Here is a 25,466-nt window from a genome sequence, read left to right on the forward strand (position 1 = left end):
TCTGAGGCCTTCCTAAATGTTTGGGTACAGCCTAGCTCAGAAACTGACTCATCAGCATTCCCAGCACTCTTTTGGCAAAGCGTAGGCGCCCAATAGTGAATGAATGAATGAGTGTGTAAAAGAAGGCGGGAAAGGGGTTCGTTTTTCCGAGATGTGACTGACTAGCTGACTATGACAGCCACAAATCAACAGCAAACCTTTTTGGACAGATGCCCACTTTCCCCGGGATCTCAGAGCAAGCCCAGCCCAGCGACTACGCCCCGCCCACCGGCGAGAGCTAGGAAATACTCCCTGGCCGGAAAACCGGAAGTGCCGGCAATTCCCCGCGCATGCGTGTCCGCCTGGCTCGCACTTCCTACACTCGGTCATCCAGTGAGGAAGCGGGGCCGCTCACCCGACGCAGTGGGGTCTTCGCCCGTCCCGCCCCTCACTCCACTGCGCATGCGTTCTGGCTGGCTCATTCGCCTTGAGGCGGGGCGCTGGGACAGTTTTTTTTTTCCCTTTGCTCCCGCCCCTGCGCTTCCCACCTGCCACGTACTGGACCGCGGCTCTCGCTAGGCTCGTCGGGTGTGTGCGATTGGTCGGATCCGCGCAGCCTGCAGCTCGGCGAGGCTCAGCGGACGGCGGCCGAGCGGACGGTGTCGGAAGCCTCCCCTGCGACCCTGACGAGAGCCCGTGGCGGCCTCGCAGCGGCCGGGTCAGCTGAGGCGGCGACCTCGGCAAAGCGGGTACGTCCGCCGGAGTGCCGCGCGCTGCCGCTCTCGGAGGGGTCCCGGGGACCGGGGAGGGCCGGAGGGCTTCTGGAACCTCCCAGCGCCCGGCGGGAGGGTGGGGCCGGGGACCGTGGGAAGGGGCTGGGAGTGAGGGCGGGGGCGAGGCCGCCGCGGCCTGCGTGGGGGAGGGGCGGCCGGGAGGGGGAGGGGAGGGCCTCGGCAAGGGGTCCCCGCCGATACCCCAGTCCTGTTCCCTCCGGCCCCAGAGAGTAGAGGGAGCCCGGGGAACGTCCTACCCGAGGTAGAGAAAAGGGGATTGAGGAAGCCTGGGGCGTTTGCTTGGCTCCTCACCCTCAAGAGCGGCTTGGAAGGTGGAGAGTGAATCATGGAAGGCAGAGAAAGGGGGCTTGACGAGGCCAGAAGCGTTAGTGCCTGATCCCCGGGAGTGGTTGGACGGTGGAGCGAGGACGGTGGAGGCGATAAGTAGATTGAGGTCACAAAAAGGAACCCCATTCGGTCGTGCTTGGTTGGTGTCCTCTTGAGGCCCTACCCAGTTTTACTGATCACAGTTGCCAACTTTTGTAAGTCGGTGTCTCTGGCCACCGTGGGAAGAATTGTAGATACTTCATCCCAAAGATTATACAAATTAAGCTGTTGTTCTCCCTTCGCTTGGGAAGAAAGTGCACCGTGGAGAAGGACTTGAGCTCACGTAGCTACCAGTGAAAATGGTTACCGTTCTTGTCATATATACACTGCATGCCATACAGATTTTGAAACCGCTTACTGTTTTAGAATGAAGGTTCTTAAAAAAAAAAAAAGGAAAAGAAAGGAAGAAAGAAAAAAAGAAAAGAAAAAAGTGCCAGTTGATGGTGGTGCACTCAAGAGTCAAGAGACAGGTGGATTTCTGAGTTTGAGGCCAGCCTGGTCTACAGAGTGAGTTCCAGGACAGCCAAGGCTACCCAGAGAAACCCTGTCTTGGGGAGGCAGAGGACAAGAAAAGAAACTGCTTAGAGGGTAGGTGCTTTAGAAGCTCTGAAAGAGGGCCTACTCACAGGTGCAGCAACAGGTGCCTGAGGCTTGACTGTTGGCTTACCTTCTAGTGTAGGGGACAGGCTTTATGCCTTGGACACATCAGTTTATCCCAGTTACCAGAAAATTTCTTGGATGGAGGTTAAATTCCAGGTTGAGTCACTTCTGGACTTAGGAAGTAGTAAGACAACAAGATAAATCAGAAAATGCATAGTGATCTCACCAGCCGTTCTAGGAATGTTCATGTTCATCTCTACCTGGTTAGAGAAAGGCAGGACCAGAGTTGACAACTGTGCGGATGAGGTTTTCTCTTGGGACAGGAATTAACTTGTGGTGCCTGACATCACTACACAAATGGACAACTTTTAGCTAAGACTGCAGGGAGGAAACTGGAAGTGGATCTGGGCCACCCAGGGCAGATGTTAAGAATATGTAATGTTAGCTTTTATGTCCATTGGAGCTGAGTGCTTCCCAGTCCCATCAGAGGGCATATTAATTACCAAGTACATTTGTGCTGGGACTTTGTCTTACTTAGGAGTGTATCTTGATATGAGGTGCCCCTTTTGGCCAGGTAAAGAAGGGACTGTGAGATGTTTCAGGAACTGACAGTGTTCCAGCTTCCTAAGCACTGGTCCTTAATCTGTATTGTTGGCTTCTGTGGCCTATAGATAGAAGGCAGTAAATGCAAATTTATCGTAAGATCTTCATTCCTGTCAGGCTGTCAATGAAAGCATGAGATATTTACCATCTTTCTAAACATACTGTGGTTTAGTAGTAGCCTGGGATATAGTAGACGTTATGTAAATATTTTGTAAAGGTAGAGAACAAATTGGACCAACAGTTGAAGAGTTGGTTCTGTAGAGGTCCAGATCATCACAGTTGTTATAAGAAGTCAATTGTGAAGATGATCAAAGAAAACCCAACTGTGCTCTTTACATTAAGATAACTGTGGCATCCAGATTGTAGAACATAGTTCACTTTGTTCTTCTTTGACCTTGTATTCTGTTTAGGTTTATGCCTCATTTCATTAAAGAGATACTGATAAAAGTGTAATTTTCCCAGATTATGGTGAAGGGCTGTTTTCATTTGAGAGATAGTTAGAGGCAAAGACATTTATGTGAGGAATAGTGGGAGATTTATATTGAATAATCATGACATAAGCCAGGATTCATTAAAAACTATCCAAGTTGAATAGCTTAGTGATTTGGTGAGGGATTTTCCACATTAAAGGGGTGGGGGTGATAATGGAGGGTCAGTAAGTTTTAGAGAAGGAAACAGAAAGCTGGAAGCAGTGAAAGTTTAAGTTTGAAAGCAAAGTGGCCTGTAGGAGGTTTAGGACAGCTTAAATGGTTCTCAGTGATCATTTACTCGGAACAGGTATAAAGAGTTGATGGTAGGAACATTCTGTGTCCATAGATAAATTACTTGGCCTTGCAAAAAGCAAATGTTAACCCATTATTTGATCCTAAATATGCACTTTTATAGTAGTAATTTGAACTACTAAAAGCCTTAATGTTCAGAATTTAAGATTATAATTATAAACGCATAGGACAATCATATTGAGTAACCTGAAATGAGATAATAAGAGGAAAATAAAACCCTCCAAGAGGAGAAAATTCTGTAGCAAACTAGTATTAAATAGCTGCTTCTATCATTTAAAAACATTTAATGTGGTATCAGGTATTTATCGAACCCAAAGCCTTACGCATGCTAAGCAAGCACTGTCCCACTGATCAATGTCCTCTTTAAGAGTCTGGTAGCCTGGAGTCCTCTTGAATTTGTTCTGTAGCTGAGGCTGGCCTGAGCTCCTGAGCCTGCCCATCCTATACTTAGTTCTCTTCTTTTTAAAATAAAGAATGCATGACTGGGGAGATGGCTTAGCTATCAGCAGGAAGACTGCTGTGGAAGAGGACCTGTGTTCAGTTTTCATATTAGAGGTCTCAACCACCCATGGTTCCAGCTCCTGGTGATCCAACTCTGGCCTCCTGGGACACCTGCATGCAGAAATATAATAAATCTTTAAAAAAAAAAAAAGACAATGCAGTCTAATCATACACACCCATTTTGATTGGAGGTAATGTGGGTTGACCAGTTAATGGAGTTGTGTTACTTGATCATGTATAGTTGTTGGAAAGCCCAGGAGAATACTACTCATTTGTCCTTTCACTTTGAGATTCCAAAATAGGAAATTAGAAAAAGTTCTCTTGAGATCTTCTATAGGAAAAAATAGGTTCTAATTTCATGTTCATACATGCCTCCTCTCCTAGCTTAACATTGGAGTTACAAGTTAACAATTTTGTAGCCGTTGTCCATTTGAATAACTATTATGTATAAGGTTTCTTCTGCATTCTAGAAAGATAACAAACAAAACGGGAACTTTTGTATAGTGGAAAGGACAGTTTTAAAAACGTCACAGTGTTTAGGGCTTTGAAGAAAAATAAAGCAGGGTGAGAAGATATTGATGAGGTGCATTTTAAGTTAGATTGTTAGGGAAAATTTCTAGAAGATATTTAATTAGCAGTCTAGTTCCAGTGAGAGGTGTGAAAGACTTCAAGGCAAAGGACACAAAAGCTTTCAGGTGGGAAGCCATCTTAATGTAGCAGATGTGAGTAAGGCAAAGAAGTAGAAAGTACCAGAGGTTAGGTCATGCTTCAGTTTGACATTTTTCTTTGGGAGTTCATTGGAAGGTTCTAAGTATACTGACATTAGATTTTACTTAAGAACAAACCTTTGGAGATCCATTGGAAGTGGATAGAAGTAATAAGCAGATCATTTGAGACATTTTGGAAATAAATCAGACAAAGTAGTGAATTAGGTTAAATTGACGATACTGAAGATACCAAATTGGATGGATTACTGAAATACTTTAAAAGATGGCATTAACTAGGTCTGCTGCCACTTTAGGTGTAAGGTGGGAGAAGAGGGAAGCAGCCAGGCCTTGAAGAAAAGAGTTGCCAGTAACTTGTGAAAACCTTAGGAGAGGCAGCTTTGGGATGGAAGTCAGGAATTTATGTTTAGACAGATGGCATTTGTATTGTCAGTTAAGTAGTTGAGTGTATGGATAAAATAATATACACAATAATAGAAATTGCATTACTAATAAAACGCTTCCAGACCATTTATGTGTCAACTATAATATTCTTATAGTTCTACTTTCATCAGTTTTTTCCCCCTAGAGTTATATATAGAGAGAGAGCATCCTGGAGTCCACAATGAATGGACAGTTGGACCTAAGTGGGAAGCTGATTATCAAAGCTCAACTTGGGGAAGATATCCGACGAATTCCCATTCACAATGAAGACATTACTTACGATGAATTAGTGCTAATGATGCAGCGAGTGTTCAGAGGAAAACTTCTGAGTAATGATGAAGTTACAATAAAGTATAAGGATGAAGGTAAGATTTTTAAGGTCTTAAGTACTATACATGTTCTTTCACCCATTGTTTTCTAATGAACTAATTCATTTACCTAACCATTTCATTTTATTTACTTTTTCTATAGTTCATACAATTCCTTTGTATGTTAAGAATGTAATTTATTAGTAGAAGGGAATGTCTGATATTTTCACATGTACTTTTCAAATATTTTTCTTTTCCTGCTCAGATTTCCATATGTATGTTCAGAGTTGAAAGGGTTTCTCATACTGTATGTATTGGATAGAAAAAGGATTTCTTTACCAATTGTGAGGGTTCGTATATGCTTGGCCCAGGAGTGACACTATTGGGAGACGTGGCCTTGTTGGAATAGGTGTGTCACTGTGGATGTGGGCTTAAGACCCTCAACCCTAGCTGCCTGGAAGCCAGCTCCTCCTGTACCTTGCCTGCCTAGATGCTGCCATGTTCCTGCCTTGATGATAATGGAATGTACTTCTGAACCTGTAAGCCAGCCCCAATTAAATGTTGGCCTTATAAGAGTTGCCTTGGTTAAGCTGTCTGGTCACAGCGGTAAAACCGTAACAAACACCAAACAAATACAGGAAATCTGGCCTAAACAGAGGCTGATGTCTCTCTGTATCTCTTTATTCTTTCTCTTCTTCCTTTGGCAGGTTCTTACTATGTAGTCCAAGACTGACATGGAGCTTGAGGTTAACTATACCAGGCCAGATGTCTTTCTTTATTGCAGGAGTTACGGTGTGCATTATGCTGATATGCATTGACAGTTTAATGTATGCAGTGCCCTTGGGCTCATTTGACCACAACTATTTTTTAACAGAGTTATATTTTGCTTAACAAGTATTTCATCAGACATAGTAGAAAATCAGTTGCATTTTCTGATTTTCTTTTTATTACTAACAACTGCTTTTCTCTGAGGACTGGCTTTAAATCATGATGGCGATTATTATTATAGAAACCTTACATTCTCAGTGGTTCAACGTGAGAGAAAAATGAAGAAATGTTATCTAGCATCTTGTGGCTTACCTGAGCATTAACATTCAGCATGCAAATGAATACTCTGATGAGATTTGACTTGGCTAGGGTTTGAGATGTTGGAGGTCTGTACGTAATAGCATTGGTCAGAGCCTGGCTACGTGGCTTTGCTGAGCTGCAGATGGAAGTTGTTCATTCTTTGGCACCTATTTTGGACATCTTAGAACTGGTGATCAGCTAAGTTGGTCATCTACTAATGTGTAAATTCTCCTTTTCTGACATATGATCTGAAATTAGCCAAACTAATTTTTAAGAGTCACTCATGTTCTTCCTACTTTCTTGAGCAATCTAATCTGTTTATTAATTCAGTTTTAACTATAACTATACTGTTCAGATATATTCCTTAGTTAAGTTGATGTCTTTTCTTTTCTTGACTTTACAACTCAATTTTTAAATTTTTTTAAATTCTTTAATCATTTTTTACAGTCCAGACTTCATCCCCTTCCTAGTCTGCCTCCCAACAGCTCCCTACTCCAGATCTCCCCACTCACTGGGGCCTCAAGTCTCTGGAGAGTTAGGTCCATCATTGAGGTAGACTCCAGGCAGTCCTCTGCTGTATATGGGTCAGGGACCTCATATCTCGTGTATGCTGCCTGGTTGGTGGCTCAGCGTCTGAGAGATCTAGGGAATCCGGGTGAGTTGAAACTGCTGATCTTCTATGAGGTCGCCCTCCTCCTCAGCTTCTCCTGCTTTTCATCAATTCCACCACTGGTGTCCCTGGCTTCTGTCCATTGGTTGGGTACTAGTATCTGCATCCGACACTTAGCTACTTGTTGGGCCTCTCGGAGGACAGCCATGCTAGGCTCCTGTCTTTAAGCACAGCACAGCATCAGTAACAGTGTCAAGACCCCAGATGTCCCCTTGAGCTGTATCCCAATTTGGGCCTGTCAGTGGACCTCCTTTCTCTCCTGCTCTTTTCCATTGTTCTTGCATTTCCTTCAGACAGGAACAATTCTGGGTCAGAGCTTTTGAATGTGGGATGCAACCCCTCCCTCCACTTGGTATCCTGTCCCTCCATTGGAGGTGGACTCTACAAGTTCCCCCTCCCTATTGTAGGGCATTTCATCCAAGGTCTCTCCCTTTGAGTCTTGAGAGTCTCTTGTCTCCCTGGTCTCCAGTACATTCTAGAGGGTCCCCCACCTCCTACCTCCATTCTTTCTACTGACCCTCAGGGCTTCAGTCCTGTTCTTCCCCCCCCCCACACCCCCCCCCCACACACACATACTTGATCATGTTCCCTTTTTTCCCCTTCCCAATCTCACTCAGGTCCCTCCCTCTCTCCCTCCTCCCTCCCTCTTCCCTCCTCCCTCCTGTGATTGCTTTCTTCTCTCTCCCAAGTGAGATTGAAGCATCTTCACTTGGATCCTTCAGTTTTTTGACCTTCTTGAATCTTATGGGTTGTGTCCTTGGTATTCTGTACATTTTTGGCTAATATTCACTTATCGGTGAGTACATACCTTTTGGATCTGAATTACCTCACTCAGGATATTTTCTAGTTCCATCCTTTTGCCTGCAAAACTCATAATTGTATCTCTTTATATTTCTTTCATCCATCCATCCATCCATCACCCCACCCTTCTTTTCCTTCCTTCCTTCCTTCCTTCCTTCCTTCCTTCCTTCCTTCCTTCCTTCCTTCCTTCCTTCCTTCTTTACTTCCGTCTGTCTATCCGTCCACCCACCCATCTATTTTTTACTGGGTTGGGAACCTTCTAGGCAAGTACTTTACCACTGAGCCACAACTCAAAGTTTTGAAAATCATTTTAATTCGAGACACTGTCTTCTTGCCTCACACTTAGCACATTTTAAAACTGACCTTATGACTGGCATTCACTTGCCTCCCTGTCATGTAGGTGAAGTGTCAGCAAACTGAACAGTCAGAAAATAAATACTGTACCTTTGCATCTCACCGAAGACCTCTGTCATACTACAATCATTTTTGACGGCTTAAAAATGTAAAAGACATACTTCATTCTGCAAAAACATGAGAAATTCTGTTGGGTGTGGTTTGTGGCTCCCACTTTAGGGTATCTTCCTTTTTGAAATTTGTCCTCCATATCCAGTTACCACATTGTATTTTCTCCCTCTCTCCTTCCCTGTTTTTCCTTTCCTCCTTTTGTGTGTGTGTGTGTTTTAATTGTTTAAATTGTTCAGATTGTTTCATAGTCTATTGGCAACTACATAAGATGACAACTTAGATAACGTTCAACAGAAATACTCATTCTGTGTCTTAGTTAAGATTTCCATTGCTGGGAAGAGACACCATGACCACAGCAACTCTTATAAAGGAAAACACTTAATTGGGGCTGGTTTATAGTTCAGAGGTTTAGTCCATTATCACGACAGCAGGAAACATGCACATGGTGGCCTGCAGGCAGACACACTGTAGAAGGAGCTGAAAGTTCTACATCTTGATCTGCAGGCAGCAGGAGGGGACCGTTCTATACTGGGCATAGTGTGATCATATGAAACCTCAAAGCTTGTCCCCATGGTGACATACTTCCTCCACCAAGGCCACACCTGATAGTGCTACTCCCTATGGGCTAAGTATTCAAACATATGAATGTATTGGGCAGGGGATATCTGTTTAAACTACCACATTCTATTACTGTTATGGGATTCAAGAAAAGAAAAAAGTGATTCACTGTTTTTGCATCAATATGTTATTTTCTTTAAAATGTATTTATGAGCAGAATCCCTGAGAATTGAGCATTATTAAACATGTAAACTATACATATGTATACAAGTCTGCTTATAAAGTTCTAAAAACAGTTACAAAGTACCTAGTTATGCCTGGCTTTTGACATGTTTGTTTGTTTAAAATAACATGTCTTAACAAGTTTTAAAATTGGTTTAGTTAGTCTCACCCAGTTTTGTCTCTTCTGTCTGGTTTCCTCTACCCCATACCACCCCATATCATTCCTTAGTTTTGTGAATGTGTTTGAAACATTCAGTTGATATTCTAATTATAATATTTTTATCTCTTAGGGTCCTAAGAGATCCCAGTCTTCAGCAAGTGCTTTTTTAAAATATATTTACATAAGAACATGTATTAACTGGAAACAATTTAGAGTTTCATTTTCAGCATGGTCAGTGATCCAAAAGATTTCACCTTGGTTTACTAAAGCAGTCCTATAAATCCTTTTGTAGCTCTGTGTTACCAGTCAGTGTAACTCTTCTTCAATTTATGTTAATATATTTAATTAAAAATAAGGATTTGAACTATGGGAATCCTTGTCTTTATGCTTGATACTTTTATTTAAACATTATACAATGGAAAGATTTTTCAGTCTAATATAGTAATTTGTGATATTGTTACATCTCTTAGGACTAAAAGTTAATGTGTATGGTACATTTTCAAGACAGGGTTTCTCTGTGCAACCTTAGCTGTCCTCATCTCTGTAGACCAGGCTATCTTCAAATCAAAGAATCACTAGCCTCTGCCTCTTCCCTCCTGCTAGGATTAAAGCTGTGTACCACCACGCCCTACTTAATTTTGACTATATTTTCTCATGAATGTATGATACATATTTATAACATTAGACAGAGTTGATTTAGTATTTAAAAACATCTTCACTGATACTTGATTCTTATGGGAGATTCTAATTCTGCTCTGTAATTTACATTTTTATATGACTTAGTTTGGTTGGAAATCTGAATTTATTTTTCCTTTGAATTTCAGATGGAGATCTTATAACAATATTTGATAGTTCTGACCTTTCCTTTGCAATTCAGTGTAGTAGAATACTGAAACTGACATTATTTGGTGAGTGGCAAACTTTAAAATGAATTTGTTTTTTTAGACCCAAATGCTTATTAGAAATGATTTTTTTTTAAAAATAATAAATGTGTTTGTATTTGCTTGGTCTTTTTCCTTTTAATGGCTCAGAGTTACATAATACTTCAAAATATTTGCATTCAGGTGAGACTTTGAATTACTTGAAACCTTATATACTAGTTGAGGTTTAATTCAGGCAAAATTAAAGATTATTTTGGTTTTGAGATGAGATTAACTTAGTCTCTAGTAAAAATACTATAGTTTTAATTTGTAATGTCAGAATTTTGGCTTTGTTAGGTTCTTTATGTTTGGGAAGATTAATGTGTTAAGTTCTATTATTTGTTTTGTTACCCTAAGTAGTAATGTCTTGCATGTCAGATTTAGAAGTAATTATGGGTTCAAACTACCTCTGAGGTCTCTAAGAACTTATAATTATCTTCTTCTATATTATGTGGGGTTTTTTGGTTTTGGTTTTTGTTTTTTTTTTTAGGGCTTAGCATATAAGTCTGCTACTTTGGGTATTATTTTTCAGGGAGTAAAAGCTAACAATGATGGGTCTTGGATATAGTTCCAGGCTAACCAGGGCTTCACTTGAGACCCTATCCCCAGGGGGATAAAAAAGGAAGTAGCGAATTTGACATCAACTGTATGTCTTGTTTGATTTTTGTTACTTTTTAAAGGTATATATTTTAATGCTTTTAAATTCCAACATTGTAAAAATACTATTAGGGGATGACCCAGTTGGTAAGGTTGCTGTAGTACATACAGCCTGAGTCAGAACTCATGTGAACACTCATGTGAAAAGCTGGGCATGGGGACATGTCTACTACTCCAGCTCTGGAGTAGAAAGAAATGGGCAGATCCATGGCCTTGCTGGCCGGTTGATCTGGCCAGCTGGTGAAAAGCAGGCTCAGTGAGAGCCCTGATTCCAAAAGTAAGGTTAAAAGCCATAGAGGAAAACACTCAGCATCAACCTCTGGCCTCCATGGTAGCACTCTGCCAGCAGGCATACTCCACACACACAAACAATTTAAAATAAATGGATGAAAGTAAAACTTCTTTTGATTGTGCTGTTTATTTTTACTTAATGTGTGTTATTTTAATGGCAGAATTATTCTAGTCTCATCTATGTTTAAGCAAATTAATGGTTCTGTTTTAGTTAATGGCCAGCCAAGACCCCTTGAATCAAGTCAGGTGAAATATCTTCGTCGAGAACTGATAGAACTTCGAAATAAAGTGAATCGCTTATTGGACAGCTTAGAGCCACCTGGAGAACCAGGGCCTTCCACCAGTATTCCTGAAAACGGTAAACTCAATTTATTTTATTTTATCCTAATGAATTCTTTTATCATTTTTGTGGAGAAAGAGGTGATTATTTGATTATTTCTTAGGAGTAAGATGGCATCCTTAATATTCTCCTTCTCCTTGCTCCTGTTTTGAACATGTCAGCATTCCCACAACTCACATTAACTTGCAGTACAGTACTTGGATTGAATCATAGAGCTGTGGGAGGACAGGGCTAGGAAGTAGGTTGGTTGTAGGGTGCTTGCCTGAATGCAGTGCTCTGTATTCAGTCCCCAGTACTTAATAATAAATAATCAATTTTTATTGGACTTTTGTGATAATTTCTTTAGTTTGTCTCAGTCTATACAGGAGGCCAGTTTTCAAGCACTTTTGATTCACGAATTATTATTAGTGTAATAATTAATGAATCTTAGGAATTGACTGTCGTAAAAACTAAGTGTCAAATGCAAACTACTTTTAGATTAGTACTTTAGAATATTGCAGTTTACTTTAAACACAATTTTAATAATATGCATAAGAAAACTTTTTTGCATTTACTGGTGACATGTACTATTTATAAATAGTAAAGATAATTTAAGGCTTATTGATATTGGAAGTTGATATAGTTTGCGGACCAAAATGTACTTAAAAATATGGACTGAAATTAAAAGCATATTTCCTAGGTTGAAAGTATATGTATATATCTGAGTGTGTTTAAAAACCTATTCAACTTTTGTTTAATATTGTTAACTATTTCACGTAAGATGATTTTGTAAATGGCTGTTCATAATTTTCAAATGTTTAAAACTATACAAGTTTTAAAGGTTTAAAATACAAACTAGCAACTTTTTTAAGAGTCAAGCTAACTACACGCCAGGGCCGTGAGAATTTCTGTGGAAAAATGTATAACTTCTTGAAAGCCTTAGACTCAGATATCCTACTTTTTCTCCTACATAATTTTGGACGTTGGCTTTTCTTTATTTTTTTCTTCCTCCCCATTTCCTTCCTTCCTCCATGCTTCTTTGTGTCCTCAGTCTCTTCCTTTGAGTATCAGACTCTGTGTTACATGTGCGACTGAGTTGTAGACACCTTCCTTCTTAACATGTGGTTAGGTTTTTAAATAGACTATTTTCTATAATTTCTTTCATGTCTTTTCTTTAACCATTTGGAATTATGTTGATGGTAAATGCTAAATAAATATTTGTTGATGAATTAGTAATTTTAGTCTTCTATTTCAGATTATGGTAAAACTTACTGAAATATTTTATGATCTTAGACACTTAGAATGAAGACTTATTTATATGTTACAGATTAAAGCAGTTTGCTTATTCTGAACTTTGCTGTTGTTTGCTTTTGTATACATACTTGCATATAGGTGGATCTGCATAGTGCAGCATGTGTGAGCATGTGCATTTGGATGTCAGAAGACAACCTTCATTCTTCATATGCCTTCCACCTGTTGTTTTAGGACAGGGTCTCTAAATGACGTGGAACTTCCCCAAGTAGGCCAGTCCAGCTTTGTTTCTGCCTCCCGTCTTGCTGTTGCTGGAACTACAGGATGATATTACCTAGCCAGCTTTTTATGTGAATTCTGGAGGTTCAAAACTCAGGTCCTCTTGAATACAAAGCAAGTCATGACCATGATGTCTTTTCAAGCAATAGAACAAGTAACTAAGACACAAGGACATAGTACAAATGCATCTTATCAAAGTAGACCTAACACTAATAATAATCCTACTTCACTTTTACCTTAATTAAGGAATTACCTTAATTCAGGATCATGCCTGTTTATACTTTGTCACCTCGTATATTATTTTGAAGCAAATTCTAAATACATTTTTTTCTACAAGTATTTTAATAACTAATAAGTAGCACATATTTAAGATAAGAGCAGAATTATGTTATTTTACTGATGATTTACTAATTTTGGCTGTCTTAGCTTGTATTAATAGTAGAAGAATAGACAAAACATAAGAGTTGAGATCCTAAATTTAAGCAAGATTTGTGTTGTTTTACAAAATAAAACACTCATTACCATAACTGTTTCTTGGGCATCTTACATGTATTTGTAGGTCACTGGGGTATGGGCTGGATAAATAGCTCAGTTGATAAAGTACTTGGTCTGGGGTCTGTGTTCAGTTCTCAGAACTCATGTGAAAAAAATGCCTGGTATGATGGTGTATGTTTGTAATCCCAGCCCTGTACAGATGGAAACAGGCAGTGACAGGGGCTATCACTGGCCAGTCAGATAGTGATAGACCATATAGCCTGCTTGGTGAGTTCCAGGCCTTTGAGACTCTCTCAGAAAACAAACTTAACAACTTCTGAGAAATGTTACTGGAGCTTGTCTTCTAATCTCGGTGTGCACACAGGTGAATGAACACACACAGACATATACACACATGAATGAGTTAGGGTTAGTGCTGTGATAAAACACCATGACCAAAAGCAACTTGAAGAGGAAAGGATTTATTAAGAGGCTAACATGCTAAATCATAGTCCGTTGATAGAATCCAAGGCAGGAACTCAAACCAGGCATGAATCTGAAAGCCAGAGCTGCTGTAGATGGACTGGACTGCTACGGATTGCCCAGCCTACTTGTATTACCCAGGACCACTAGCCTAGGTCGCCCTGGCCACACAAATCACCAATTATGAAGAAAATGCCTTAGAGGCTTGCCTGTAGCTTGATCTTAGGGAGGCAATTTCTCACTTGAGGTTTCTCTTCTCAGAAGACTGTAGCTTGTGTCAAGTTGACACAAAAAGTAGCCAGCTCAGGGCTCCATAAAAGTAATATGTAAAATGATTGTGTTTGTTAAGGAGATTTTTTTGTTTGTTTTATTTTTTGTTTTTTCGAGACAGGGTTTCTCTGTATAGCCCTGGCTGTCTTAGAACTTACTCTGCAGACCAGGCTGGCCTCGAACTTAGAAATCTGCCTGCCTCTGCCTCCCAAGTGCTGGGATTAAAGACCTGCACCACCACTGCCCAGCTGAGATTTTGAAGAAGAAGAAGAAGAAGAAGAAGTAGTAGTAGTAGTAGTAGTAGTAGTAGTAGTAGTAGTAGTAGGAATAATGCTTTATTTTCTCCTTTTTTTTTTCTTTTGCTTTTGAGATAGTCTTTTATAGCTCAGGCTGGCCTAGAACTCTTGATCCTCTTATCCTAGCCTTTTGATTGCCAGGATTATTGGCACTCAGTTTAATCCAGTGGTAAGTGGATTGTAAGTAAGTGGCAGTGGTAAGAGACAATAATACTTTTGGAAAAACTGTTCTTTAACTTTTACTCATTTCCCCTGAAGCATAAACACAGTTCTATATTCAGAGTCCTGACAGCATTTATACACATATATATTTTCTTATCTTTTTTTATGCCTTTTTAGGTATAGATAAAATAAACCTGTTTATTCCTTTATTATAGATACCGTGGATGGTAGGGAAGAAAAGCCTGCTGCTTCTGATTCTTCTGGGAAACAGTCTACTCAGGTTATGGCAGCTAGTATGTCAGCTTTTGATCCTCTGAAAAACCAAGATGAAATCAACAAAAATGTCATGTCAGCATTTGGACTAACAGAGGACCAGGTTTCAGGTAAGTCAGTTCCTTTTTCCCCTCTCACCTTTTATCTCTCCCTTCCTTTTTGAATATGGTGGAATATTATGTCTTAAGGGTTCAGCCAACTGTTTTTTACACATTTAACTCCCTATAAAACAGGAAAATTCATGATTTCAGCATCCCCAAGGAGATTTGGCCTTTAGCACGGCTTTTCTACCTTAAAAGTAACCACTGTTTTCTTCTGATAAAATTTACTTAAAAAAGTATTTTCAGTTTTTTTTTTTTTAAAGCAGAACTTTATTTAAAAAAAAAAGTTCAGATTGGTTTTTTTTTTTTGTAAATTGCATTTGATACATTTTGCTGTCTCTTCTAATCTTAGGAAACTTAAATAAATTGCTTTTATATGAATAAATTTTTAGCTATAAAGTAGTGCTTTAAATTTTTTGAATTGTGATTTATTCTTTTCTCTATATTTTTTGCTTATTGTCATCATTGTACCTGTTTTTCTTGGTGGGAGCCATCAGGACAGGGAGAATCCTAATCACACACACATTGCAGAGTGCTTCATGTTTTTATTGGCTGCTTTACAATGTGTGTCTTATTTTCTTGTTTCTACCTGTCTTGCAGGTTTTCATTATAAAGTATGCATTTTCATTAGTGTATCTTTCTGACTTGTAATTTTTTGATGTTTTGTTTTTTTTCTCAGAGCTTTGTTACTGCCCTTCCAGCAGGTTCTTAGTCTGTATAGACTTAAATTACCAGGACAGTAGCTGGTATCTCTGGGTTGTTTGTTATTTTGTTTTTGTTTTTTTCTTTTATTATTTTCAGCAGTAGATGCTGTCTCCTCTTTACTCCTCCTCTTTTGTTGTTGTTGTTGTTGTTGTTGTTGTGAGACCTCTTGGATTTACCCCATTCCATAAACAGATAAGTGGCTAAGGATTTGGGCAGAGTTTGTAATTAATTTAGTGCAAGTAATTAGGCCTTCAATGACAGGGAGTTTCATCCTCCATTTCCAGCTCCTTGTCTAACCTTGAAATTGTTAACATAGTGGTTTTCTATCATTGGAGATACAAACAAGTCTTGAAATTCTTCGTTCACTGTATTTCTACAGGGGTAAACTCCCTTTTGGTTTCTCTGAGATTTGATTTATTAGTAGTTATTTTAAATAATTGTTTTCTTCTACTTTGTTCAAGTTTTTGCTACTTGGGTAAGGGTTTGCCTGAACTATTTACTTTGCCAATTGTAGCTATTTAAAAGTGAATTTATTAGATTTATTAATTTTGATTTTCTTGGAAACTTTTGTGGGATTATTTACTGAAGAGAATTATATTAGATTTTGAGAAGACATTTGAATATATTACCTTTTCATGTGGATATGCATACTTAGTTGTTTTCACATAGATAACAACCAGAGGGTTTGTTTTTTTAATTCTTCAGGTATGATATGGTTAAGGGAGGAAAAAGCTACCATAGTAATGTAGAAGTGAAGAGAATGAAGTCTTAGAAAAACAGAATAAGCAACATATAAGAGAGAAAAGAAGAGTCAAGCACTGAGCATTTTTAGGATTAATAGTCCAGTGTCTTCTCTAGGGGAACTGTGTGTATGTGTACAAGTAAAGTTGTAAACCAGTCAGTCATATATTTTAACCTGGTGATCAGCATTCCTATTACCATAACCTAGCATAGATTCTCATTAGTACTTGACTGTTAGTGGACAAACCATATGACTAAAATGATGGTATATCAGCTTTGTCTTACAGTGACAAAATGCTTGAGAAAATAACTTAGGGTAGTGGTCTCAACCTGTGGGGTTCGGCCTCTTTGGAGGTTGTATACCAGAGATCCTACATATCAGAAATTATCATTCAAAACTAGTAATGAAATAATTTTATGGTTTTGGGTCACCACAGCATGAGGAACTTTATTAAAGAGTCGCAACATTAGGGAGAATCACTGACTTAAGGGAAAGGCATGTATTTTAGGTCATTTTCCCAGAAATGATCCCCTGGCTCCATTAGCTTGGTCCTGAAACAAGGCAACACCTTAGGGGCTGAGTGTGTATAAGAAAAGGCTGTTTATTTACTCTGTGGTAGTCATGAAGCAAGTGAATAAGGAAGTGAAAGGGGCTATTGACAAGATGCACTCTTAAAGTCCTTGCTCTTAGGAACCCTCTCCTCTGTTTTCCTCTCACCTTCTGGTAGCCCACCAACTATCAGTTCATTGATGGGATAACCCAGTTACAATGTCCAAGCATTCACTTCAAACACTTCTCAAACATTCATCAGCTTTAGTACTTGGGCTTTGGTGACATATCAGATTTAAATCATGATAAGTTCTGAGGACGTGCCACTGTAACTGTTAGAACTGCATTTAAGGAGAGCCTACTAATAATAGTGGTTAAATCAAGCTTTCTAAGTGGTAATTGCTTTTAGAAGATTTTGCTATAAGCTTTGTTTAACTCATAACCCTTCCAAGTAACCTTGAGGTCAGAATTAGTGTACCTTTTACATAATTGAAGGAGCTGTGGCACAGAAAGAGATTCAGTAGCATCCCCAAAGTCAGCAGCCACTACTAGCTCTGGCAATACAGCATAAGTAATTTCACTCCAAAAACTCTTCCTATCACCCTTCTGTGTTGCCATGTGTTATCTTCAGCATCCACTTACTGTGGCAGGATTAGAAGCATTCAGAAAATCTAGATTCTCTGTACTTGCTTCAGTGTTTTTCTTATCCTGACAGTTGGATTGACTACAGTGTTAACTAGAGCCCTAGGCCTACCAAAAGAGAACAAGAGTATGGCCAGAGTTCTCAGTCTTAAAGAGAATCAAAGTGGGGCCTGAGTAGACATTTATACAAAGTAGCAATCAGTGTGGCTTATTTAAAATGTAAACCAGAGACAAATTCACTAGGGAATAAAGTATAAGTCAAAGGTTTACTAGAATTACAACTGGGTCTTAAAGAAGGTCATTTAAGTATGTGACTATTGCAGTTAGTCAGAGTGGAGTAATTATGATAAATGAAGTAGAGGCCAAAAAAAGTAGATAATCTCTGAAACCATGAAGTGGATCATTTTAACTAAAAGAACACGTGAGGAGACAAGTGAAAGATGTTTGGATCTCTGAACATAACCAGGGAGACCAAATTGTGTTTACAAACAGCAGAGACCTGCTGAAGAAAAGAAAGCAGCACTGTTTTTGGTTGACTGTAGATAGGAGTTTTGATTTTGACATGGGGAGGTTAGGACTCAGAAATTTAGCACTTCACTCATTGTAGGGAAGGATTTCCAATTTTGACTTTGGTTACTAAAGACTGGAGTAAATGTGAAAATACGGAGCACATGACCTTAGTGTGTTCTTGATGACACTGGTTTCATGGTGATTTTATTTGTATTATCATTAACCCAAACTTTTGGACGGCATAACTAACTGACTTTTCGTGACCATGCAGGACCACCCAGTGCTCCGACAGAAGACCGGTCCGGCACTCCTGACAGCATTGCTTCTTCCTCCTCGGCCGCACACCCAGCAGCAGTTCAGCCACAGCCACCTCCCTATTCAGGAGCTCAGACACAAGCAGGTCAGATGGAAGGTAAAACAGTGTACAGGGCCGTGTGGGGGAAGGGCATGTGCAGAGGCATCTTTTGGTGCATCATTGGTGATGGCAGTCCATCTGCATAAGTAGTCTCACTGTCTACCTGGATATGAAATAGACTTATTTACTGACATGCTGTGATTTAGTATCATGGAACCAAATAATATACTGGGTATGCTTCTGTTTGTTGAAAAGAAAAGGCGGGGATGAAAATGTCTTAAATTAATATAAACATAAAATGAAAGATTAGGGAAAAATTATTTTGTAATCTCCACTCTGAATACTACATTTTCTGTCATTTAAAAAGATATTATATAGAGATGATGAAGCATAATTTTAGGTAAATAATGTAGATTTGGGTCAGTGTATTTGATCTTATTTTTTTATCTCTAAATATGTGTCCTTAGTAAGTATTTTAATCTGAGTTTTGATATTTTTTTCACTGATTAAAAAAGTGAAAATTGGACTAAATCAGTTTTAAATTACCTCATTAATCCTGAATGAAAATGAAAACTCAGTATTTAAAAGGGCTTGTTGGTATTCTCGAAGGATCTCAGATCAGCAAATGAGGAGCCGCATTGAAATACACAGACTAACTCCATCACTATGGACCACACTGATCTCTAGGACAACCCCTGACGTGGCTTATTTTCTCCTCCTGTTAAATGCTTATACATGTTAGGACCTTTAAAACTACAAGCACCAGATGGTGCTCTAGCAGTTTATACCAAAGGGTTGGTAATAATCATAATAAATAAGTCCACAGCACCTAAAGCAACATTTACATTAAAACAAAACCAAACTACAACTGTAGGCTAAAATGAGCTGTGATTAGAATCTTCTTGTCCTGTAGTAGTACTGTCCATGCTTGCTCACTGAATTAGTATGAGTCAGTGGGGGCTAGCAGGAGGTGTCTCACGTTAGCGTATGTATTCTTAAGTCTTTTCTCCACTAACTTTGGTCAGTCTTACTTTGCATCAAAAATACAAGAGCCAGAGATAAAACAAACTAGAACTGATGTGGACATTGGTTCAAATGGCAGGCTGAAGCAGAATATAGAGTTTGGGTGATCAGGGATTTTAACAGCCATGTCAGGTGAACTAAAAGCTATTGTAGCTCTGAAGTACGTTATTATTTAGAAGGAGAATTGTACACAATAAGGTGAGTGGCAGGAATGAGATAGAATGTTTGCTTAGCAAAATTTCACTTGTCTTTGAGGGCTTTTTTAATTGCCAAATCATCTCTTAAGAATAGTTTGTGTAGTACAAATGGTCTTGTCCCTGGGTTAGCAACTGTGTGCCCTTTTCCAGCAGCTTCACGTTGATACGAGTGCTATTCTGTGCCTTGCTGCAGCCAGTTCTTGTCTTACATTTACGGAAATTTAGCCCAGTATTTCTATATAAATATGTAAGCATTGATTTAGAAAGAGGTTGGTGGGTTTTGCTATTATCATTATTGTTGTTGTTGTTATATTTTGTATATTAGAAATGCGACAATGATTTGGAACATTTTAAACATCATACATTATGTCCTGGTTCAGACTAGCTCAGTTGTGGTGGATGTAATATATAGCTGAAGATAGTGATGTAGGGTAAGCTAATTTAATGAATACTTCTTGATAAATAATGTATACATTGCAGACACTGCCAATTATTTAGATCGACTTCTGATTATATTTTGAGCAGAGTTATCTACAAAGTATGACTTAATTGTTTAACATATCTGTTACAAAATTAATGATTTGAAATAAAATTAAGAATTTCAAGTTATTAATTGAATACCATAAATACCATATTTCCCCCAAAGTTTGTTTTGCTACTAATTGGAATTCAAGCATCTTCTTTGGTTGGAAGGCTCAGGCTCAAGAATAGCTCAGTGGTCAAACATATACCTAGCTTATACAAGGTCTTAGGTTTAATTTTGAAAAGTGAAAAAACTAAAGGCAAGCCAGTCTATCTATGAGATTGTATCAATGTGGTCTGATCTATATAGTTAGTTCCAACTTGCCAGGGCTTCATAATGAGCCTCAAAAATATAAATATTTATTTATTAAATGACTTATAAACTTTCTGAGAAATTTTGGCCTTGTGTAAACAATATAGAACAGTGATTCTCAACTTTCCTAATGCTGTGACCTTTTATACAGTTCCTTGTGTTGTTTCCTCTTTATAACTATAAACTTTACTGTTATGAATGGCGATGTAAATATCTGTGTTTTCTGATGGTCTTTTGGGGGGGGTCACAACCTACATCTTGAAAACCACTGTCATAGAGCATGTTTACATAAACTAAAATGGCTCCAACATCACTAGGTTATTAGTACACAGTGAGCGACCACGTTGAAAGTCATTTAAGAAAATAAAAAGACAGTGTTACTTTAAGGTCAGTGCGTCTCTTCCTCTGTATAATTTGATAGTTGCTTAAAAACTAAATGATTTGTAATGAGAAAAGAGCTATGAATCATCAGAGAGGTATTGCTAATGTATAAGGGCACGTGTTTGTCCCCTTTCTCTGATTACTTTCCTGATGGCATATAGCATGGACAATGTACTTTATAGAATTTATAAAGCGGTGGCCACTAGAGTTACATCAGAAAAATACCTGCTGCCAGCTAGTATGCTTGGCAGCTTATCTGTAGCAGAGCAAGCAATCCCCTTTAAGTTATTCATTCTTCTCTTCACAGACATTTAAATAATAACAAAAATTATTATCCAATGTACTTACATATTTAATTGGGAAGGAATATAAAAGTATCCTAAAAGTATTTCTCTGCCAAGTTAAACCTTTCTCTTTTGTCTGTATTTTCTTTCGTAGGTCAGATGTACCAACAGTACCAGCAGCAGGCTGGCTACAGTGCGCAGCAGCCTCAGGCCCCTCCTCAGCAGTACGGTATTCAGTATTCAGGTGAGGAGGTGTTGAAAGAGAGTTAATTTTAAGCTTCCTCCTCAGTACTTGATCTATAATATTTACACTGTCCTAAGTGTTAAGTACTTATTAGGGCAAGCAATACTTATTTGTATTTAAAAGTGATATGTTCTATCAAGTCAGCATTTTCTTTTTTTAGTGAGCAAATACAACATAATTGTAGAGATGATTCTATAGTAATCTATGGTATAAAAATGTTTTACTACAAAGCTATCTCTTACATTAACAATCTAACTTCTTAGATGACTTCAAATCAAGAAAAATGCAAGATTTTCTCCTATCTATATCATAATTCTAGAGTACTTTTAGAATTTGTAGGTATATCGACAGTTCCCCACACATGCAGAAGCAAAGTTAATAAAAACTGAATTGTTTTATTTAAACCTGTTAAAAAATACACTAGAACACCAAAAATAAAACATTCAAATAAAATTACAGTTGAATTCAGGCAACTAAGAGTATTTAGGTGTTTTAACTGTGCTGAGGTGAAGTGACACAGTTGTCATCTGACCCGGGAAATTTCAACACATAGTAAGTCTGCATCACCTGAGGAGCTTGTCATAGCTGGTCCCGTTCCCATCTGCCCACTGAAGATTATGTATATTTAATATGATAAATTTCTTTTGTTTAGCTGTGGTTATAATTTAGGTACTTTTTCTAGTTATATCAGTGTCTTTCTACCATGTATAGTCAAAGGTTAAAATAACTTCTATAAATTGAATCTTAACAAAATTCTATTTGGGGAGTTTTGGTTATTAACTGGAGTATAAGAATATAGATCAGCAGATTAAAGATACATAGCTATAGATGGATAGTTATAGACTATAGCAGATGCAGCTACAGTGTAAATCTGCTACTGCCTGGTTTTGTAAAGGAAGCTTCGTTATACACTTGCATCTTACGTGTTTCTCAGTTGTCGCTGATGCTGTTGCACTTTGGCACTCTACTGAGAGTAGAGTGAGTATTGGAACAGTGAGAGAAACAGTGTGGCCCACGACACCTAAAATATTTACTATCTGGCCCTTTAAAAAAGGCTGAACTATTCATCTTTTATTGGTGCAGACAGTTGCTGATTGCTGACCTAGACTACAAAATTTTGTCAGAACTTAAGTATGGAATATTTTTACACACAGAGTAGTTTTTTAGAGATTGTTTTTGCTGTAAAGTTTATTTTATAGTTGTTAGATCTAATTGTAAAAAACAGATGGAGTGGATTTAAAGGGAATGCCATTTTAGTGTATTATCCTTTTAAGTAAAAAAAAAAAAAAAAGTATATGGTACACATTATATAACATAAAGAACCAATAGGCCGAGGGATCTAAGGACAAATGTCATTATCTGACCTAGGACATGCTCTGGACTGTCAACTTCCTCCCTGGGCCCTGTAGCTGTAGACCTCGGTTTACATGGAGGTGGGAGTTAGGCTTTGGTATTTAAAGGCCTCACAGGTCATGTAGCCAAAGTGAGGATCACTGATCTTGCTCTACTCATTTTATAAATGACTTTTCAGGGCATGCAGATACTCAGTGACAGGGCTGGAACACAATGTTTTCCTCTTGTCTTTATACCATTTTTTTATTCTCCAATATAGACCAGAGTGGTCAATATTTTAAGCTTAGTTATAGCTATTTATTGATTTAAAAATATCTATTACCTATTTTGATGTAATTTGTGATATTCACCTAACGTAACTCATTGTACGAGTGTTGGGAGGGTGTAGGAATAGAGACAAATAAACATAACAGAGAAATATTGCTGCATTATGATTAATGTCCCGCTAGACTGCTACTGAAATGGTATTGTTACCGCTTACTGATGAATTTTTAAAAGTTTCGATTTCAGTTGTAGGATGAAAAGATAGTTTGTTGCTTTCCTCTCAAATGGGATGGTCATTTTCAATATGAAGGTATTCCTCAAAACCTTACAGTAAAAAGTTAACACGTGAAAGTTTTTGTCAGGGCTGATGAGTTGGCTGGGAAGTTGCGAGCACTTGCTGTCTTCCAGAGTAACAGCTCAGATTTTAGCATCCACGGTGATGGCAGCTCACAGCCTTCAGATATGTCCATGCCTTCCCACTTCTGGCTTCCATGGGTAGGTCCACAAAGAGAGGAGAGATGACATGATAGCCAAGATCTTATAAATTTATTTTAATTCAGTATTCAGGTACTACCATGAGTGAATTGCTTTAGCTGCTTGATACCTAAGCTTTCTCTGAAGTTTTAGTCAGGGATTTCACTGAATAAGATTTAGTGTTTTTCAAATTGCCTTTGTATTTCTGATCCTGCTAGTTCTGTTTCCTTGACTTCCAGAGCTATGGAAATAGATAACTAATCGCTCTGCATGGAGACGTGCTAGTGGTGCTGGTTGGTAGTGACATTGACCAATCTCTCATACTTTTGGTTTGCCAGTTTCCCCTCTGACCTTTTCCAGTTTTGTTCATAAAGGTTTCTTTCATAAGTAAATTTTGAACCCAGGTTCAAGGTGAGTTCAGAATATACTCAAATCATTCAATCCTTTTTTTTTTCTTCTAAATGCAGGGTTGTACATATTTTAATAATTGTCTTATGTATCTGGTATTTAATGCTGACAGGATTCCAGTCAATGGAGAGGTTTCATTGCAAGTAGCTGCAGGTGTGTTTCATAGTAGAGATAAAAGTTTTCAGTGAAGCAGATTTTATTTTTAATTATATTCTACTAAATAATAAATATAGATGTTGATTATGTGGGGCAATATGATATGTTTTTTGTTTATTATGCCATACTAAGTCAAAATTTGAGTTTAAAAGGCAAAAGTATCAGGTAACAAATATGAAAAAATATAAGAACTATGTACAATGATAGTCTTTATTCCTAAATATTATAGTACATAAACTTTAAAACAATTTATATGAAAAGAGTGTGTGTAGCACTGTTTCACTTATAAAAACACTTGTCTGTAATGTGATTTCATGTCATACTGTTAAATAGGACTTTCCTTTAAACCTAATTAATGACTACTTCGCTTTTATGATTTTCGTCTTCCTCAAAAGCATAATTATTTCACCTATTTGAGAACCATCATAGGAATTTTGTGCAAATGGGAATTTGCTCAAGGGTTATTAGTTTCAAAGCAGTTATAATGAAAAGACACATTTATAGTGACTTGAATTTTAGGCTATAGAATTTAAAAATTGTCTGGAAAAAAATTGTTACGCCTTGACTTTGAGATGTTTTGTGCTGGACTCTGAATATATTTGTTAATTTTTTAATCATTTTGGTCCATAGGAGTAAGACTAAATCTCTGGAAAACTTTCACCAAAAACCCAAAACATGTGTTATTTATTTTGCTTTTTTCAGCTAGTTACAGCCAGCAGACTGGACCCCAACAACCTCAGCAGTTCCAGGGATATGGCCAACAACCAACTTCTCAGGCACCGGCTCCTGCTTTTTCTGGCCAGCCACAACAACTGCCTGCTCAACCTCCACAGCAGTACCAGGCGAGCACTTACCCTTCACAAACTTACACTACCCAAACATCTCAGCCTGCTAACTACACTGTTCCCCCTGGCTCTCAGCCTGGGATGGCTCCAAGCCAACCTGGTGCTTACCAACCAAGACCAGGTTTTACGCCATCTCCTGCAAATACCATGATCCCTCCTTCCAGTGGGGCTAACCCTTATGCTCGTAACCGTCCTCCTTTTGGTCAGGGCTATACCCAACCTGGACCTGGTTATCGATAAGGAGGTTCAGCTACACTGATGATGGCTAATTGCCTCCCAAAAGACTATATACAATACTATTTTGTTTCAATTTGTATTGTATTGAAGTTTAAAACTTTAAAAAGCAGAGCATTTTTTATGATATCATTGTTGCTGTTAATTGAAAATATAATTTACCAGAATACAAACACAAAAAGACCAAAATGAATATTGTTTCCTCCCCTGCTTAAAATTGTAGCCGCTTCCTAATTATTTTGGGACACTACTCTTACATGCGTGTAAAATGATTGGCTTTCTAGTTTCCCAGAGAATATTAAAAAGCTAGGCTAAGGTATAGCCATCACACTTGGCTCTTCACTATTAACATGATGTACTAAAGTAGATCCCTTTGAGAAGATGACTAGACATTATGTATAAAATGTAACATTGATAGGCTAATAAAGGTGATTGAAACCAATTGTGGTTTTGTAGCTTAATTA

General features: G+C 38.4%; 1 protein-coding gene across 3 annotated transcripts; it reads left to right on the forward strand.

Annotated features, from left to right (window-relative positions):
- The first annotated feature begins 367 nt into the window (after window positions 1–367).
- Window positions 368–25,444, forward strand: Tfg (trafficking from ER to golgi regulator). Of its 3 annotated transcripts, none has more exons than XM_052159218.1 (8): window positions 368–728; window positions 4,905–5,138; window positions 9,850–9,933; window positions 11,105–11,251; window positions 14,643–14,810; window positions 18,221–18,349; window positions 21,179–21,268; window positions 24,626–25,444. In XM_052159218.1, exons 2-8 carry the CDS (start codon window positions 4,955–4,957, stop codon window positions 25,006–25,008), a joined length of 1,185 nt encoding a protein of 394 aa, XP_052015178.1. In that variant the 5' UTR covers window positions 368–728; window positions 4,905–4,954; the 3' UTR covers window positions 25,009–25,444. The 3 variants fall into 3 exon arrangements, with proteins under 3 accessions (XP_052015178.1, XP_052015176.1, XP_052015177.1); XM_052159216.1 differs by having other exon boundaries at window positions 369–728; window positions 18,221–18,361; XM_052159217.1 differs by having other exon boundaries at window positions 369–728; window positions 4,921–5,138; window positions 18,221–18,361.
- Window positions 25,445–25,466: the final 22 nt, after the last annotated feature.

This window comes from Apodemus sylvaticus, chromosome 15 (assembly GCF_947179515.1).
Source record: "Apodemus sylvaticus chromosome 15, mApoSyl1.1, whole genome shotgun sequence".
NCBI classification, from domain to species: Eukaryota; Metazoa; Chordata; class Mammalia; order Rodentia; family Muridae; genus Apodemus; species Apodemus sylvaticus.

Bases quoted from the DNA above. Each gene is read 5' to 3' on its own strand.
- Tfg (XM_052159216.1), top strand. From the start codon at position 4,955: ATGAATGGACAGTTGGACCTAAGTGGGAAGCTGATTATCAAAGCTCAA. The intron at 14,811-18,220 runs GTAAGTCAGTTC...GTGACCATGCAG, and splicing joins AACAGAGGACCAGGTTTCAG to GACCACCCAGTGCTCCGACA. The intron at 18,362-21,178 runs GTAAAACAGTGT...TTTCTTTCGTAG, and splicing joins ACAAGCAGGTCAGATGGAAG to GTCAGATGTACCAACAGTAC.